This window comes from Pagrus major, chromosome 9, assembly GCF_040436345.1.
Source record: "Pagrus major chromosome 9, Pma_NU_1.0".
In the NCBI taxonomy this organism is placed as follows: domain Eukaryota; kingdom Metazoa; phylum Chordata; class Actinopteri; order Spariformes; family Sparidae; genus Pagrus; species Pagrus major.
In genome coordinates, this window is record NC_133223.1 from 33,081,705 (window position 1) to 33,101,842 (window position 20,138).

Genomic DNA, 20,138 nt, shown 5'->3' on the forward strand with positions numbered 1-20,138 from the left:
CTCTAGGACCTCCTCAGTAGGTCACACTATACAAGAATCTGGTATAATCTGTTATATGTTGCAGTAGAACAAAATTGAAAATTATCACAGAGGTACCAAGGGCCTCTAGTACGAGAATCTGGTAGAGTTGCTGAAAACAATCTGATATTATTTTTTGTAGAATTTTTAAATTCTGCTTCTGTAGAACTGATTGGGATGTTGTTATGATTTTAGCCTGCAATTATTAAAAAAACTTGAAAATGATCACAGAGGTTCCTGATATCACGCTGGACATGAATATGGTTTGCTGAAAACAATTCAATTCAATTCAAAAAACTTTATTTGTCCCCGGGGGGGCAAAACAATTCAGTTTTAAGGGATTTTAAAAATCTACTTATTGAGCAATACATCTGTAATGTACATGAATTTAACACGAAATTATTAAAAAATACTGCAGTAAAAAAAAAAACTTGAAAGTGAGCAGTATACAAGTAGCAATGTAAATACTCAAGTAAAGTACAATTCACTTCAAAGCTACTTAAAGTAAAGTACTATTTGGGTTTATGCAGTTATGTACAGTCACATTCCATCACTTCAGTAATATTTGTACTGCAGTACCATGGTGGTATTAAACTCGTACTTTTACTTCGATAGAGGATCAGATTACTTCCTCCGCCGGAGATCAAACAAACTGCAGCGGGAGCCGCGGATGACGTCAGAGCAGCGGAGAGGAGCGTGCGCCAGCTGTGTGTGTGTGTCCGTGTGTGTGTGTGTGTGTGTGTGTGTGTGTGAGGTGACAGTCGCTCATAAGGAAGTGGAGGAGGACGCGTCGACCAAGCCGAACGCACAACAAACCGCAAAAAAAAGCGTGGATTTCGTTGCTCCCGCACGAGGTAAGTGACGCCGAGCGGCGGGAATGTGTCGAATTTAGAACGCCGTCGGGGCACGAGACCCACCAACGGTCGGGCGCGTGAGGCGGTTTTAGCTAGCAGCCGTTAAAAATGACGGGGAGGCTCGACGTTAGCCCGCGAGGCTCCGCCGCTTTGTCCGCCCGGTGCCGCCGGTTCCGAGGCTTTATCTCCCGGGACGACGTGTTGCTGACGGCTGGAGGTTGTTTTTCACAATGGCTACTGTTCCGACATTTGATACTCGCGAGGGGAAACGAGAGGAAATGGGTCCGAACAACAGACCCGGCAGAGGCTCCGGAGACCGTCCACGTCCGAACTTCCAGATGCGCCTCCAGCTCCGGCAAACACCGGAGGCATGTCGGGTTAATTAAACACGGTTAAAGTCGGATTTCTCCATCAGGTCCGTGTTTAATATGTCAGCTCTGGTTCGGAACTATAACTTCGTTTAAATCACTTGTTAAAACCCACTTTATAGACTTGTTTTTATGTGAAGTCACCGTTTATCACCGTCCATCTGTAATTCCTGCCCTTAGTCTATTAATCTGTTTTTAATCCTCCCTTGTGATGTCTTTTCTCACCGTACTTTACTGCTTTTATTGTTGTTTTTAATCTATTTACTGCCCTTTATTCTTTTACCGTCCTTTTATTGTTTTGATCCTGTTATGTATTTCTATTCTTTGTTACTTGTTAATCATATTGACTTTTTCTGTTCTGCCTTCTTGTAACTTACCTTTACACTAGACTTCCTCATGTTTGGCTCGACCGTCGCGTGTTTATTCTGTAGTTTTCCTCCCTCTGCTTGTTCTCAATGATATTATTATTATATAAAGTTTATTATGAGCTGTGAAGATGCAGCAGGAGCCACTGGGTTTTGGTCAGATGAGTGTACCTTCACACAGCCATCGCCCAGAGCGCTGGTTTAAAGTTACTGGACATGAGATGAAACCAGGAGGCTATTTCTGTCCCATGGGATGTAAAGCCTGTACATGGCAGCAGTGATTACACTGATAAGAGTCAAATGCATGGATTTCCAGGCTGTAACGTGGCCACACACTGTGGTTTCTAGAGCTTTCATACAGCTAAAGCAGCTCCTGGACCGTCATGTGGTGATGTGCTCCGGGGTAAATGGATACTCAGCTGGTTTGCCTTGTAAACCTGAAGCCAGGTGTGTTTCACCGGGTTCAAGTCAGGGGGAAAGGCAGCAGCATGGAGGTTAGAGAAAGGCATCCCTTACAACTGCTGCTGTGCCTTTAAGCAAGGCATCTTACCTCCTACAGTTGTCCATTAAGAGCCAAAGTATTGCATTTTTACATTAATTTATTTCAATTTAGCAGTCTGGTCTCACAGTGTAACAGAGACAAGGGTGACGTCTGAATGATGAGAGGCCTGGATCAGGTGTTTAAATACCACAGTATCCTGGGTTCAGTTCAGTTAACATATTCAGGTTTATCTGTAGAGAAGAATACAGGCTCAATTCATGTACGTGAAACCATCGTGTTTGCATATGCAAACACATGGGTCCTAACCACAGAGGTCCTCTGATAACGTCAGTCCTGTGTGCATCGGCATGTCAGTGATTTGGGGGTTGTATTTCTTTTTAAATGTCTGTTTTCTGCTCTCAGACAACTCATAATTCATTCAATATGATCGCAGTTTGTGCCGTGAGATCGGTATTTTAAAATCTGCGTCAGACTTCCTGTCATGCTCTGATGGTCATTCACATACAGCCTCATGTGGGTGCAGCTGAACAGGAGGAACGAAATGTCAAATGAGCAGATTACAGCAGCTTAATGGTGATTTTGACCTTTTCATTCCTTAACCTTTTCCCTTTCTCCTGTCTTATCTTTTTCCCCCCTCTCTCCCTCTGTTATCCAGATTATTCCCTCCAGCTCCGGCTTGTCAGACATGTGTCCTCTCGCTGCCCGTCTCCCAGCAGCTTCCTCTGAGATGGAGATGAGCCGAGGCAGCGACACCACGTCTGCGTGTACATAAGCCCCCTCGGCGTGCGTGAGCTAACATCAGATACCCGTCGCTGTGATTGTCAATATTTACATCCAAACATGGCCACCGTTCCTCCTGGGATCCGCCTGCTGGTGTCCTTCGACAGGGACCAATGGTGAGTTTCAATCTGACTGCAGTTTGTGTGTCGTCTCTTTACATTGATTTCTGACTGATAATTTGCCATCGAGGTGTGAATGTTTTTATAATTTGGACATTACAGTGTAACTATCAGCACATACAGATCTTTTTGTCCATGTGTTCTGAGCAGTAAGGTCAGTCCGTGCATTCACATGACATTATATCTGACTGAATGCAGTGCAGTACAGGAAATACTACATTCTGCAGCGGGTGGTTTGCTGTCTAACACGCCCTGTCACATTCGGAAATTATAAGGAAAACAATTGCTAGTTTCGGTCCTGTTACGACATAATTTACAAAGTCAATTCTGGAAATCTGTCAGTTTGCTTAAAGTGTGTTGGTGTGTGTCAATGGAGTCGATACTAAATGAAGTCAAAGCTGGATTGCACCTGGGGATGGGGCTGCAGCTAAAAATCATATCCGGGTCTATCTAAAGTATGTGTGTGACCCAACAATGTGGGGCCCTGTACGCTCTGAAAATTGGAAATGTTTTCTTCAACTAACAATTATCATTTTCCAAAGTATCTGTCAATTATTTTCTTGATTAATCAGTTAGTTGTTTGGTCTATACTGTCAGAAAATGTTGAAATATGTCGATCAGTGTTTCGTCCTCAGATGTCTTGTTTTGTCCACAACCCAAAGATATTCAGTTTTCTGTCACATAGGAGGAAAGAAACCAGAAAATATCCACATTTAACAAGCTGACATCAGAGAGTTTTTACTTTCTTGTCTGGACATGACTGTAAATGGATTAATCGGTCGGATCAAAGTAGTTGCAGCTCGCAGCCGTACAACTGCTCAAACACTTTATCGGGACTGCAGAGAGAGACGCCACCGTTCTGTTCACTTTCTGTCCCCACCCGAGCATGATATGTTGGCTGTAACCATAACATCATGCCTCAGTCCATTAGAGCCAATTACACTGATGCAATTTCCCCCACAGGGATCAATTAATTATTTCTGAGTCTGACTTCGATAAACTTGTGTTGTTTCTTATGCAAGCTGCAGAGCAGATTTTCATTTTCACCTAAATGCAGTCGTAGTAGGCTTCATGTTATATTTCAGAAGGCTGCCCAGTAATTCCTGTAGCCAGGAAATTCCCCCTCAGTGAGACGCGTGCCTCTCGTGCCCGGTGCATGACAAAGCAGCTCTATATGTGAGCCCCTGGGACATATACAGTATCCATTAAAGAAATGAGAGCCGCTCTCAAAGAGCACGATGTTGAATGGTGGCTTTATGTGCAGGATGTTTCTCTGGATTAGTCTCCTTGCTTGGGAAACCATCCATGTACCATGAGTGCACAGATACCAGTTCTGCTCAGGCTTTTCTGTCTCAGTCGTTCACTTTTCATCAGTGCTTTCAAAGCTTCTTCCACTGTCAGCTGGATCTTTTAAGAAGGTCTCCTGTTTCCACCTGAAGCCATCCTGCTCTGAGTCAGATGTCAACTATTCACCTAACAGCACCAGCTGCTAACCTGAAATACCTGATGAGTTGCCATCAGTGAGATTGTCTATAGAGACAGAGCCCCGCCCACCCCAGAGGGGAAAACATCCTGTCTCTCTCCATTGACTTTGTCTTAAATATCAACAGCTCTGGTTCGATCAAAGAAACAAAAACCTTAATTCACTGAGTTAGATGTGGAAATATTCGAGCTCTACAAGCTGTTTTCTCCCGCTGCTTCTCTGATGTCCGCCCTCCCTCTCGCTCCTCTCCTGATATTTTCACACATAATGCAGCAGATTAAGAGTTTATTTAGACCAAAAGCAGAGTTGGTGATTGTTGGAACAGTGAAAAGACAAACCAAGATGGCTTTGATATGTTTTATTTTGTTTCTGTTGTGTTTGAATGAAGTGTACAATGACAAAATTACTGTTTTTGTCAATGGAATCTGGTGGTTTCTGCAAAAGCATTATAGGGCTGTTGCTGGTTAAACAAAAAGTATGTCATTCTTTTATAAAGAGCTCTATTTCTCTCAGGAATTGTTTCCAGTAAGTTGTCAGACACCGGTCACTTTGATTTTGCAGCCATTGTCATGTGTCGCGGCTGCCGGCTGAGGCAATCTACTGGACCAAATCCAAATCTTTATGTACCTTTCAGTCATTTATACAGCGAAGCAGGGCTGCCACGATATCAGATAGTGACCTCACGAACGGTTATCATGAATATCTTGATATTGCGACAACCCTACACCAAAATATGAGAAGTACTTTCTGTGGCATAAATATGCTTAATAACTAAATATCATGGTAGTGTTTTTTTGGCCAGGAATTTCATAGTACGTCATTAACTTCACTGTCTGAGAAGACCTTTTGAAAATATCTCTTTTAAGTTAGTCTTGTGCGGTTCAAAGATACAGTGTATTCTGTCAGTGCCGGCTGATTTAGAGAGGTGTTCTGCTCTCTTCTGTTGTCTGGTGTCAGCCTGCTACACTCAGGACACACTAACACACACTGACACACACTGACACACACTGAACACACTCACAGCGTGACGTCCATCCAGCTGTTGCATGAGAATGTGTCCACTTACTCAAACTGCCCTTTGGTCCACCTCCAGTGTCTGCTGCAGGAAAATCAGCCTGATGTCTGTGCTGCAGGACAGATGAGAGGCTGATTTCTGTTTGCTCTCCAGCCAGCTGATGATTACCATGCAGCTCCTCATTACCACTGAACACACACACACTCATGTACACACACACCCACACACACACACACAGGATTCAGGGGTCAAGTCTTTATTACCGTTGTGCAAAACAAGGAAACAGTAAAGTATCTCCCTGAGCTGTGTGGTGCAGAATACAAAATAAAAGGTTTTAACTTCTTCATCAGAAAGTCTATCAGAGTTTATTGATGGCAAACCCAAGTTAATTTCACGGCCTGATCCCTGTTTCAGCACAGATAAAGTCAGAAACAATCTAAATAAAGAAACACGACACAAAGATGAGCATAAACACGACTGAGAGCAAAAAGCAAACAGAATGAAATGTAAGTTAAAGTACACATCCAGTTACAGGATGTCCTGGATGGAGCAAACAATAAAAGGGTGTAACACTGACAAATGTTTGATTTTACATGTTCGCCTTTGTCAGTTATGTTTTAGAGCTCGTAAAATAACCGATCAACCACTTAGATGTCATCTTTTATGTTGAACACCAATAATTTTGATAATTCCAGTAATTAAAAAATAATAAAACTGCAAATTCTCTGCTGTCAGCTTGTTAAATGTGAATATTTTCTGGTTTCTTTCCTCCTCTATGAAAGTAAACTGAATATATTTGGGACATTTTAGGACAAAACGCTGATAAAAGAAAATAATCGACAGATTAATTGACAATGAAAGGAATCGTTAGTTGCAGTCCTACTTTCTTTTATTATATGATGCTGTCAGATGTTGTAGAGTACGTCAGACTGGTTCTGGCAGGTCATGACATAGGTTTTATATATTTGCCTGTTACGTAACATGACCGGTGGAGACATAATGTCAGCCACAGAGACAAATATGTCTGAATACCATCTGCTCTCTGTGGATTGCACTAATTGCTGTATTTAAGGCGTGGTGTAATGTTTGTGAAATATGTGAGCCGTGGTTTAAATCTGGTTGTGAGAAAACATGCTGGTTTGATCCGTTCAGTGGTTCAGAGTTTCTCCTGTCGTCTCTCAGTCCTCACCGCTGCCCTCTTGTGTTTCCTCTCTGCAGGTACAGAGCGCTCACCTTCATCCTCACCTTCCTGCTCTACACCAGCTTCCACCTGTCCAGGAAACCAATCAGCATCGTCAAGGTAACACACGCTCATTGCTATAGTTTACTCTAAACTTAAAAATGCATTTCAAAGACAATGAAAACAAAAATTAGAAGAGGTTATGAATCTAATTATCTGAGAACCAGAGTAAACATTAACTTTATTTTGATTTAAATGAGCTGCCAGTTTTAGCAGACCTCAGGTATTCAGGAAGCTCCCGGTTCCAAATATCAGCCCTGAAAAAACATATCAGTCGATCAGTAATTTACATCTTTGGTAAATGTTTTCCACCTCACACTGTGTTCCTGTTACATCTGTTGGTTTTTTTTCTTTCAGAGCGAGCTCCACAAGAACTGCTCATCTGTCAGTGAACTCGCCACCATCGGCGCCAGCAGCGGCGCCGGCAGCGGCCAGCAGCCCTCGTTGTCGACAGTCCATCTCACAGACATGGACTGTAGCTGGAAGCCTTTTGGTTTGTATCTTCTTCATTAACATTTCAAGGTTTTTTGGGGAGATTTCAAAGATTATTATCAGATTATTGAGTAAAAATTATACTTTTGTTTTGACCTGTCAGGATATCTTCTGTTGACGGATGATATTTTGTCCCAGAAAAATTTATGATAAATTATATTATCGTCATTTTAAGATAATTTTATACCACTGATATGATTTATCATATAAATAGCATAGTGATGCTTGTAAACTCTTCAAAACAGCTGAAGATTTCCTTTCCTAAACCAAACGTCTCTTCTTTATATTCTCAGATAAAAGGAACTACAAACAGCTGCTGGGAGCCATGGACTACTCCTTCCTCTGTGCCTACGCAGTGGGAATGTACCTCAGGTAAGACCACAAGACGAGGAGGGCGGTTTTATTCAGAGTAAATTTAGTTATGAATTTTTTTTAAAAAAAAGGACATAGATACAATAAACTATAAAAAAAATAAGAGGTTTCTTTATGAGAAAATCAGTGAAATCTGTCAACGAGTCACTCATTTTGAAGGAAAGACATTTGAACACCTTTTATAGTATTTACTTTTCACTTTGTTTGGTTATAAACAGAAAATTAAAACCAAAAAGACGAGATTCTCAAGGTGCTAAAAGCCTCGAAAGATCATCCACCATTTTGTCTTATTAAACTGCACTTTCTTCTGCACCTCCATCACTGTGGCCGACATGTTGTGTCAGTGTCAATAATCCCTTTAAAAACTGCTGGACTCCGGTCGTCCCTGTAAACTAATGACTCATCCTGTGGTTTAACATAATCTTCTCTGTTAACAAACAAAGCTCACGTCGGGAGCTTTTAACAACCTTATTGATGAGACTTAAGTCTTCATGGTTATTGTGCTCCAACGCAGCGGCATCATCGGAGAGCGCCTTCCCATCCGACTGTACCTGACAGTGGGCATGCTGACCAGCGGCCTGTTCACCTGCCTGTTCGGACTGGGCTACGTCTACAACATCCACAGCCTGGGCTTCTATATATTTGTCCAGGTGAGACTCAACATTATGTATGTATTATTAGATGATGAGGATTAATACATCAAGTCTTGGTGCTTGAACTAGTCGTAGCACCCTCATGAAGATGGACCGTGAAAGTGTACGTACAGCAGTGGTGGAAAGTAACTTTCCACTCCAGTAAATACAGTACTTTTTACTCCATTACATTTATTTGATAACGACAAAGATGAATGATTAAATAGCCCTTGTGCCACTCTAAACACAGACGCCACCAAATCATCCAGGATCAATATGGGAACAGTCGCACTGCAATCATATATATGCACATATAAAAAAAAACTATGACACTCCTCCTGATTTTAATGATTAATTATGTGGACCAAAACAAAATAACGGTTGTAAGTCATCAATACCTTCTATTGCTATTAAACAATGTTCTAGCTAATCGGTAAGCTAACTTATTAGCCTTGCAGTAATCCATCTAGCCACAGCTTTAGGTTGGTACTTAAAGAAATAGATTCATTAATATTAATAACTAACGTTGTGCAAAATGAATACTGTCCTCATTCTTTCTCTTGGTGTTTTCAGGTGGCTAATGGTTTGGTCCAGACCACTGGCTGGCCCAGTGTAGTGACCTGCATCAGCAACTGGTTTGGAAAAGGAAGGTACGGTCTGATTACTGGCTTCTGTATGATGAGAACAGTTCAGGAACAGTTTGTGGTTTTGGATGATTTTAAGGAAAATGTTTCAAGTAGATTCCTTATTAATGTTTTATTATTGTAACTCAATAAGACAGACAGTTATCGTACTGTAAGAAGTTGGAAAGTATCCTGTGTAATTTCTGCTACAGCTCACACATCTGCTCCGTAAATCATGCGACATCTGATCGAGTGTGTTTGTGATGGATGAATCAGATCAAATTGGAAAATGCGTGTATAAAAACAGGAAAAACTAATGTGAAATGTTACGTTTGAGGATGCGGTTGAATGTAATACATGTAATATAAGTCTTGTGGGTGACTGACACTATGATGTTTTCCCGTCAGGCGTGGGCTCATCATGGGGCTGTGGAACTCCCACACCTCAGTGGGAAACATCCTGGGCTCTCTGATCGCCGGATACTGGGTCTCCTCCAACTGGGGTATGTCCTTCATCGTTCCGGGGCTCATCATCGCAGCCATGGGCGTCGTCTGCTTCCTCTTCCTCATCGAGCGTGAGTGCAGCCTCCTCATCGGCTTATAAACTACAATATAACATGTTAATTTCTTTCTCTATTTTCTCCTTCTTGTGCAGTTACTAAACATTCTTAAAGTGTGTGAATATAAATGTGATTAATTATTTTCTTCCTCAGTAAAGTGCAAACTCCCACATGTTTTAATTCCATAAAGAAAGTAATTAGCTGCCTTCTGTGGCAGTTTGACTTCACAGCTTTTGATGGAGGAGTTTCATGTTAATCTTATTTAATCTTTTTTCCTCTCCAGATCCAAATGACCTGAAAACCATGTACGCTCAAAATTCTTCACCAGGCAAAAGTGTGAGTTTTTCTGTATATCATTTTTTAATAGTGAATTCAAACGCAGTCAGATATTTTTTCTTCTGTTTTTACAGGAAATAATCAATATATGTATGTGCAAAATATGAACCTTCAAACTAATGACACATATCTTAGTAAGCTGTTTTTAAAGATTTCAGCATTGACCACTGAGAGTCACAGTATAGTGAAGTCAAAGTATTGAGAGATGGACGAGCACACTTTTGATTTTCATGGGATTCGCTGACAGTGATACGTATAATTATTATCCTTAAATGCCGAAAAAAAAGAATTAAACCAGGTGTGAATAATAATGTGATGTATTGTTTCTTTAAGCAGGTTCAAAACAAGAGTTGGAATGGTGTGAATGGACACACTGAGATGTATCTGCAGTACAAGGAAGGCAAAACCCAGGTGTGTGTCCATGTGTGCATATGTTACATACATTTTAAAGAATTACGGGACTTTAAAACCCCTGAAAACTGGGATTTGATGTGTTTTCAGGGGCTTAACAGGAAAAATAGAAAGAAGTTTTGATGTCAGTCAAAAAAATGATCTAATTGCACTGATGATCAACATTCACCAGCAGATGTCCAACACTTCAATGAGTTGCACTTTAAAGAGAAAGTTCACCACAAAATCAAAAATACATATTTTTCTCTCACCTGTAGCTTATTTATCATCTAGATTGTTTAGTTGTTACCTTGTGAGGATCTTTGTGATCTGGTGAATCCATCCTGCCAGAATTCAAGGTATCTGTGGTTTAGATGTGTAGACCAGCGAGAGAAGCCCCTCCAGAGGTTAGCGTAGCTGCTTTCAGTTCTATCAGAGAGTTTATTTTATTGAAAGAAGAGCAAAGAACGACTCTGAAGGCTTTTCTCGATGGACAAGATGTTTCTACTCTCCTCTCGACTGACGTCAGTCAGAGCTCAATTTGATTTTTTGTCTTTTATCTGGACCGTGAGTCTGCAATTAAGTTTTCAACTGAATTGAATCACCAGCTGGTTCCACTGGTGGTAGCGCTCCCCAACTGTTGATCTGATTGGTTTACATTAGCCAGTGATCGATGTTGATAGACAGATGTTTCGTCCAATCACCGGCCAATCATTGCCAAGCGCCAGCCCGTTTCCAAACAGGTTTTAGCAGTGCCCTTCTGTGTAACTAAGCATCTGGTGCGTCATGTTAGTTTTGGTGTGAGTTGCAGAGCAGAGGTGTCTGCTTTCTCAACAGAAATGTCTCTTTCCAGAAATCATGACCCAGTTACTCAAGATAATCCACAGACCTTGTTGTGAACATTTTCAGAAGGAAGCGAGCATCTACTCATCGACGAGAAACAAGCTAACTGAGCTAGATAATGTTACATCGCAGCTGAGCAGGACGTCATGAATGTTTACGTCCCACACTGTCACGAGCCTGAGCCTCTTGTCCATGAGTAGATGCCTGTATTCTTCTTTGCAGTTATACGGTTCAAAGAAAATAGTTCCTACATTCTGGGAAGAGACGTTGCTGTTGAGTTTGTCAAATATATTCAGGTCAGCCAACGTCTCTACAGCAGATATCTACAAAACGCTGCAACTCACAATGAAACAATCAACATGGATGAATAGCACTAAAGGTAATAATATATATTTTTGATTTGTTTTTAACGTGTCATTGTAATCCATTCAGGAGTGCTACTATTACGAAGGTAGTGTTCAGAACAGGAAGGTCAGTAGCTTCAGTACTTTCAGGTGGTTCACAGTGGCTTCAGCAGCAGTCAGATGTTGTGGGATACTTGATGAAAAATCATTCTCAGGCTGAATCCAGACGTCTTCCTCTGGGGCAGAACACTAAAACATATCAGAGACTCTTTATGCTCCCTCACACACGCCTGGATGTTTGGATTCAGCCTCAGGCTTCTTAAACCTTTTTGAAATAATGGCTGGGTCGAGTTTACCTCCTGCAATTGTTTTTCTCCTTTAATGCTTCAGTTTTTATGGTGAACTCTGCCCGACTGTTACATCAAATTGGTTTAAAAAGTCCAGGATTAATGCTTTTGTTTTGCCTCGAATGTGTTGGTGTTTAACAGCCTTCTCTTCCAGAATAAAAGGGTGGTGTTGCACTTGTATCTGGTTCTTAATTCCTCTTCACAGTCTGGATAATTCTGCCCCGATCTCTCTTTGATTGTCACATAAGTCATCATTCAAATTATCAAATGATTTTGAAGTTCCTGCATGAACTCAACTGATGAAAATGACTGAAATATAAAGAAAGGATGTCATTGTTCCTGTAGTCGGCTGACAGAAACACCTGCAGCGTCTCATCTCATCTCGTCTCCTCCTCTCCTGCAGAGTTACGACACAGAGCTGTTGTTGCCCAGAGACAGTGTGTGTGTCCCCGTGCAGCCGGTCGTGGTGGTGAAGAGGGAGTCAGAGCCGTCGCCCATCAGCTTCATGGGAGCCCTGCGTATACCAGTCAGTCTCTCACACACACACACACACTTACATGTTATCAAAGCTTTTGTTTTCCCTCCTGAGAGTCAGTAAATGAGATCTAATCTGTGCTCATCACAGCAGCGTTCAACGTTAATGTGTTAGTATTAATCTACCGGCTGAATTAAAGGTGCACTTTGTAGTTTCCAGAAAAAAATCAAGCTCAGAAAGTAAATATTTGCAATAATACAAACTCATTAATAGTTATTTGATATATCTCCATGTAAACAAGCCATCCTCGAGAGGAATGAGTTCCCCAGAACACAGTTTGAGTTTGACTCTGCTAACATAAACTAAGTAGAAGAGTATGAAACTGCCCTTTGAGGACAGTTTGTTTATTCAGTCATCAAAATCAATAAGTAAACAATAATAATGATAATAAGCAGCTTTAAATTTGTACAAAGACTGAAGTCGATAGTCATGTTTAATCTCTTTTTTAAGTAAAAGACTCGGAACAAGAACACAGGATGTCAAAGAAGTGAAGCAACAAACATTCTTGCAAGTCAAACATGTTGACTCCTGTTTCAGGGATAATTTAGATGTTCGCCTGCACTTCAGCTCATAAAAAAACTTCTTTACCTGCCGCCATTTTCTCATGAATGCCTGAAAAGGGAAGGAAGCATGATGGTGTAATATTTAGCTACCTCTGTCATCAACTCCAGAAATATTAAAGAAGTGTTTGATTATTTTTCACCACTTGCCCTGAGCAAGCGGACAGTCCTCATTGTTGAGCCCTGACCACAGACATGCTGTTACATTAATCATACAGCAACTGATATTTTTTAGTATTTGACAACTTGGATCTCATATTCATAGTTTTGGGCTTTGGTTCGATCACATATGAGAATATATTACCAACCAAGATAATTCCCGAGATCTTTGAGGATGGCTAAGAGACTGATGGGAGACAAATCTCCAGGTTTGACCCACCATACCTTCCGTAGTTGTGTTCACACAGTTTTCTTGTTTAATGAGGGATTGTTAGCAACAGTTAAGCTGCACACACCTTCAGTTATACCTCAAATAAAGTGGTTTGGTAAAATTGTTTTCCAAACCAGTCAGAATTATGTCCAAAACTGCAAAAACAAGATTTAAGTTTGAATAAGAACCTGTCTCTTTGTGCCTCAAGAGACCAAAACTGGATCATTTTATTAGTCTGACTTACAGTTCAGAACTTTTAAAGTTTTTTCAACCTTGATTAACGTAAATTATTCAATAACAAACACAGAATAACTTCACAAAAATCACATATCAGCAGCAGCTTCGTCACAGAAGAACCAGTACAGGTGCATGTGTCTGTGTATCAGACCGGGTCCATTAGTTCAAGTAGTAATCATTTCTCTGGGCAGTAAAATCAGACGGGTATCGTTCAGTCACAGTAAATCTTCCATACCAATAATAATAATAATCACCTTTTTACTGTGCCGTTTGTGTCTTCAGGGAGTGATCGAGTTCTCTCTGTGTCTGCTGTTCGCTAAACTGGTCAGCTACACCTTCCTCTTCTGGCTGCCGCTCTACATCACCAAAGCAGGTGAGGACCAAAACACAACTACAGCCATCAACGTCATTATTGTCCTTTTATTTTAAAAGGCTGCGTGTCTGACAGTTGAACTCTGGGTATTTTTTTTTTACACAGCGTTGTAACATTATCTGCTACGTGACTGATCAGTGAACTGATTCAGAGCCTGTTGTCTGTTTGTGTTTGTCTCAGTAAAGAGCAGTTTTATTACCAACACAAAAGCTGTGCCAAGAAGAATAACAGGTGTGTGTTTGTGTGTGTGTTTGTGTGTCTCAGCTCACCTCGATGCCAAGAAAGCTGGAGATCTCTCCACCCTGTTTGATGTGGGAGGAATCGTGGGTAGGTGCTTTTGTTCACACTTTAGTTTTATCTTGCTCTTATCTCTTATTCTGTGTGTGTGTGTGAGAGTGTGTGTGAGAGAGTATGTGTGTGTGTCACTTTTCTTCACACATTCCTGACTTACTTACTTTTGTGCATTTTGTTTGTGTGTGTGTTGTACAGGGGGAATCTTGGCAGGTGTGATCTCTGATAAACTGGGGAAGAGAGCCACCACCTGTGCGGTCATGTTGCTGCTGGCTGCTCCCACAGTGAGTTTCATATGTGACGCTTTGTTCTGCAGGTACATGAAGTCTGTGCATGTTTCAGATCAGGACGTTCAGAACAACACTCAGCTGTTGGGAGGAGGTCTGTCCTGTCAACCAAGCATAAAAGTGACTGATAAAAAGATCAACTTTGAGCCCAAAGTGCTGACAACAGGCCTCTGTGTGCATCCAGCGCCCCCTGCTGAAGAAACAGATCACTGCGTCTTTTCTTTATGATAATTCAGTGTTGACACTTTAGACCCAGATATCCTCTTGTCACTTGCTCGTATGTCTGCGTGTAACATCAGGCTGCTGCTGACGTCTTTAGACGTGTGTTTACTGAGTGAATGTTGTCCGAAAACTTTCTGACCGTCATGTTCTGCCTTCGTCCTGCAGCTGTACGGCTTCTCCATGATCAGTGAGTTCGGTTTGGGGCCGACCATCGGTGAGTCTCCTACTCAGAGCTGCTGTTTAGTGATCCCATGACTTCCTCATTATCTTTATTTTATCGTCACACTTCCTCATAATTATGTCACCATTACATTATTATAACTTTTAATGCCTTCATGACAGCGATGGCCGTGACTGGAGGCGTTATGATTCAGGTTGAGAAAGCAATATCTCAGAAACTGCTTGATAAAGTAATTAATAATAAAGTTCTCAACCGGGCTTAACTAACATAGAAGCCTCCATGTGAGCATCTAATATCCTGTTTTGCAATTTGATTAATTTGGAACAGTTTTATTTTTTTATATATGTTACAACGCAGAATGTAAAACTGACAGAAGCTTTTGCTGTTTAATTTGTCATCTCTCTGCAGAAAGCTGTAACAGAACATAATTTTGGTTGTTTAGTCTGTTTTAATGTGATGAAGTGAAATAATCTTTTCTGTCCTGTGTATAAATATGTAGTTTAGCCCCGCTGCAAGGTGCTAGAACATTTGAAATGAATTTGAAATGCTTAAAGTGCTCGAATTTGACTATTTAAAAGATGTTGGAGCGCATGTTGTTTATTCTTGAGACATTTCGAAGATGTTTTCTACTCGGCATGATCTGATATCGCCGTTTTGGTTTATGTTGCTCCGGGACCATCACTGCAACTGACCCATAATGTTTTTGTAGTGTCATATCTTAGCAACTGGGGAAAAAGAAGGGAAAAATCACACACAGGAGAAGTTATCCCTTCAAACACGTGGTTAATGTATAGAAAAGGTCTAATTTAAACCCAAACTATATTTTCCTGAACCTCACCGAGTGTTTTTGTTCCTGAACTGAATCAAAGTGTGACAGAAAACTGAAAAGAAACAGAAAATAATAAGTGAATAATGAATCAACAGTAACACATCATGTCCCAATCAGAACAGGAACCACAGTGTCATTGGTGAGAGTCCTGAACTTCACCCATTCAGCCACAACAGCTCGCTCCGAGTATGGACTTCCTGCTCAGTTGCAGTGATGTTCCAGGATTCGGCGATATCAGAATGACCTACTCAAAAAACAACACAAACCTTTCTCAAATGTAGGCATGTGCTCTGAAGTGTATTAAGCACTCTTTATGTTTGGTGCCGACGCCTCGGCTCGACTGATTCATTCACACTGAGCTCGTGATGGTCACAGCTGCAGCTCATTATCCTCCCTGTACGCTCGAGGGACTCTGTTCATGTCATTATGTGACACAGTGTGAAGAAGAGCTGCAGCTGCTGAGCAACGATGTCCTATCATTACCATCACACGCATTGTCATCGGGCTAGTGTGTCTGTTAGACGCTGTACTGCCTGCAGAGGTTAAACCACGATGAAGTCCTGCAAACGTTATCAAAGAAACCTGGAGTGACTCGCCTGTGTGTTCACAGGTATGCTGCTGGTGTGTGGAGGCCTTGTCAACGGGCCGTACTCCCTCATCACCACTGCAGTCTCTGCTGATCTGGTGAGCAGGTTTAACTCTGATTCTAGTCTCTGAATTCATCCAGGATTACTGACTCAATCTGAACCTTCCTATCTCTTCTGACCTTTGACCTCAGGGGACCCACAAGAGCCTGAAAGGAAACGCCAGAGCGTTGTCCACAGTGACCGCCATCATCGACGGGACAGGATCTGTAGGTCAGTATCACAGACATTCAGGTTTCTGTACTGTAAGTTAGAGCACTGTTTAAAACTCAAACCAGAATGCAATCATTCGCAAATCTTGCGCTTTACATTACAATTAAATAAAAAACAAATGTTCACAATTACAATCTAAAATATTAAAACAATAAACATCAAAATAATTAAAGCTAATTTAAAAAAGCAGCCAAATTAGATAAAATCAGAATATGATTCCAACAAAAGTACGTTTTTAAAAAACTATTTGAAAAAGACACTTACTTCTAATGAAACAATGACAACTAATAAATATGTTCGCCTGTCTCATAATCATTTTTAACTTCCTCTGCTGTCGGCGGCTCTCAGCTCCTACTTTAGACATCAATCTTTAAAAACGGCTTTCAAATATGAAATTACATTTTCATAAAATACTTTTTTTTGTAGCTTTTATCAAAGAACTTATTGTGGGGACTATTTTCAGCGCTGGATTAATCCACATTGTGTGTTTGAGTCAAAACAGGAGGAAGAAGATAAATCAGGCTTCTATAAACACAATAAGTGTTATAAGAAAAAGAATTATCAATTCATTTCCAAATGATTTCCCATGAAGTGTGTGACTCACTCTGATCTCAACCTGCTGACAGATTTGTGGTTAAAGTGTTCATGATGAGTAATCCTGGTTGTGTTTGTATCATCAGGTGCAGCACTGGGCCCCCTGCTGGCTGGTGTGTTGTCTGCAGGAGGCTGGGATCAGGTCTTCTACATGCTGATGACTGCTGACTTCTTGGCTCTGCTGGTGAGCACGTTTATTGATTGATTAATTGATTGATTTTATAAGACAATTTCATTTTAAGAACACCAGCTCTGCCAGAGCAGGGAGTGATTAGACTAAAAGGAAAAGTCAGGACAAAACAATAAAATAAAAAAGACTTTAAAAACCATCAACAGCAGAGGAGTTATTACTAATAATAGGAGTAGATGTATATGAGTTGCTGTGCTTTGTCATATTGATAAACCCACAGTGAATTATCTTTATTATTAACTCTGCAGCTCAGCTTTACAGAGATGTTTAGCCTTTTTTAGCTCCAAAGCTAGCAGCTAAAGAGGAAGTTGGTGGAGACTAAAATGGAGCTAAAAGAGAGTCAATACTGACACAAACCGGACTCTGAATTAATGTTAACAATTTAATTATATTATTATATTTCAGATGTTGTGTTTTCAGCTTGTTTTAACTGAAGTTTTGATATCATGACAGCTGTTGAAACTAAAACCTGTATTAGAATAAATAAGTGAACTTATATGTGATGTGTGTTTGTGCAGCTTTTGCTTCGACTCGTGACGAAGGAGCTGACCTCGAATAAATCCCGTCCCATCTCGGCTGTAGAGTAAGTCCTGATGTTCTCCTTCTCATCATTTTGCCTCTTCTGTGTCCTGTTTCTGTTTTATTTAAGTGAGTGAACGAGCTCCGTCTGCAGGCTAACTTCTGTCAAAAGTAAATGATTTGTTCAGTCACAGTCTGGTGTCCAGAATATAAAACCACAGATCATAAACATTAAACAGTAAAATGTACCGGGACAGTTTGAACTAAATGAAACCATTTCAGGTTAATGAGTATAAACTTCTGGCACTGAGGCAGAGTTAAACCATTACTGACCTACAATTTAAAGTCTTTTTTTAGCTCACAACGTCAACCAGATGTTTGGAGGAAATTCAGCTTATCGCTCTTTTCTGCTGCCAAATGACACAAGCATGAAACTTTATGAAGTTGTATCAGTGATTCGGGCAACGGTTCAATCAGCTTCATTTGAAATGTGCATGTGGAGGTGAAGCTCTGGAAGTTGTGATTTAAAGTCCTTTAAATTATTTAAAGTGACTTAAACCTGAAGATTTTGTGTGTAGCCTTCACAATATAGACAATATATCATCCATTCAGTCACAGACAAACTCAAATACTCTTTTCACTCTTGATTGTAAAACTTAATGACACCAACTTATCAGTCTGATGTTAATGTTTGTCTCCTCGCAGGTTGAAGGAGCACTGAGCACTTTGATCACACAGGAGCACCGAGGGCATCAAACCACTTCAGTCTGAGTCTCAACTGAACTCTGATGATAACTGGACGGTCCTGGACGTGAGATATTAAACACACACATGAACACACACTCTGCTGTGTGTAGTGTAGCTACAGTAGTTCACTGTAAACAAGACTGTGGATTCGTCTCTCTGATCAGCTTCCTGGTCCACGTTGAGCTGCTCCGTCTCCTCAAAGGATCGTCAACACTAGCCTTCTCTGACTTGTATATAAGGTCTTTACTTCGACTTCAAGTGGTGGTTATTTATTGTGGATAGAAATCTTTGAAACAGCAACTTCCAGACTCCTCTTCTTCTCATCGACCCAACCAGACTCACACAGCCGAGTTTGCATCTAAAATTATACCCGAGGGACCATTTTTTATAAACTACCATTATACCTAAACTCATCCTTCCAGTGGGACCATGGTTTACTCTAATCAAAAAAATCGCATTTCTTGTGATTTGGATTTTGCACTTCGATAATGTTTCCATTAATAGATCTTTGCTCACTGACGGCCAATCAGAGCTTCCAGGAGGGATTATTATTAATAACGTGGTCGTCAGAAGTGGATTCGACTTGTAACGACTCCTACTTCCTAAATTAATGTATTTCTTCGATTGTTATCATAAAAGTGAACTTCTCTTAGACTCATTGACTTCAGGGCTCGCTCCCAAACAGAAGATGGTTTACTGAATGATGAAGTGAAACACAATGTCAGTTCAAACACATCCTCATACCCACGGACTAATCAAAACAACATATATCGGCGTACGCTCGCAGTTATGTTACGTACGTTACTTCTGTCACGTCAGTTACAAATGTACGCAACGTAACTTTTCTACGTTAGTAAATTAAATAACTCACTGTTAACTTTCACACTGGACATGAACAGCAGTGCTTGTTTAACCCGACCTAACCTCCTCCTCCCTGTGCAGACTTTATCCCTCTTTATACCACTCCCCCCCGCCCTCCTCCCCTACTGCTGTAATCATTACTACAGCCACTAGAGGTCGCCACCTAACAAGAAATGTAAATGTGAGTCGTAAAAAGCTGCTTTCACTAGCCGGTTTTGTTTGGTGGGATCCGTCACATTTCAATTTAGTGTTAAAGTTTACTTGTTAGCTTGTTAGCTAGTAGCTACCAAGCTGCTGAATCCCTGTGGACTCAGTTTAACATCTAAAGGCGTAATTGTGGAGAAGTCTATGTCAGAATAAAGTTCACTTTCACCCAACACAGTCTAAAAAGTTTGAAAATGAATCCTCTGTGGCTCCTTTCACACATAAAGCTTAGGACGGCCTGTAAAAGTTCCCTGTGGAGTCTCAGCAGCACAAACGAAGAAGAAGAAGAAGAAGAAGAAGAAGAAGAAGAAGAGCTCATAAACACTTTCTATAAATACTTCATGAGGAAGGAAATCAACACTTTTGTTTGACCTCAAGGACACACACAGTGTTCTGAAGAACAAAACTCAATATAAATAAAACTGTTGTTTATTTACAAGAAACTCCACAGGGAGCCGTTAAAGGGTCATTCCACCCAAATTCTGAAAAACATCTCTCTCCTCTAGTCGAGTCTGTCGCATCAGATCATTTTGGTTTTACTCGTCCAGGTTTTTAGATTTTTAGATGTCAGTCTTTCACATTTCTGGCTCCACCTCTGA

The 20,138-nt window shown here is 40.8% G+C and overlaps 1 protein-coding gene across 1 annotated transcript; it reads left to right on the forward strand.

Annotated features, from left to right (window-relative positions):
* The first annotated feature begins 775 nt into the window (after positions 1-775).
* Positions 776-19,827, forward strand: slc37a1 (solute carrier family 37 member 1). The gene is made up of 20 exons (XM_073474090.1): positions 776-872; positions 2,763-3,003; positions 6,723-6,804; positions 7,102-7,237; positions 7,530-7,608; positions 8,123-8,258; positions 8,814-8,890; positions 9,271-9,437; positions 9,706-9,758; positions 10,095-10,169; positions 12,086-12,208; positions 13,667-13,757; positions 14,022-14,084; positions 14,247-14,332; positions 14,723-14,771; positions 16,178-16,251; positions 16,346-16,424; positions 17,105-17,202; positions 17,727-17,791; positions 18,433-19,827. The coding sequence occupies exons 2-20, from the start codon at positions 2,948-2,950 to the stop codon at positions 18,446-18,448; spliced, it is 1,605 nt and encodes a 534-aa protein (XP_073330191.1). The 5' UTR covers positions 776-872; positions 2,763-2,947; the 3' UTR covers positions 18,449-19,827.
* The last annotated feature ends 311 nt before the right edge of the window (positions 19,828-20,138 follow it).

Excerpts from the sequence above, each read along its gene's own strand:
- slc37a1 (XM_073474090.1), top strand. The coding sequence starts at position 2,948 with ATGGCCACCGTTCCTCCTGGGATCCGCCTGCTGGTGTCCTTCGACAGG. Across the intron at positions 9,438-9,705 it reads CTTCCTCTTCCTCATCGAGC|ATCCAAATGACCTGAAAACC; the intron begins GTGAGTGCAGCC and ends TTTCCTCTCCAG. Across the intron at positions 12,209-13,666 it reads TGGGAGCCCTGCGTATACCA|GGAGTGATCGAGTTCTCTCT; the intron begins GTCAGTCTCTCA and ends TTGTGTCTTCAG.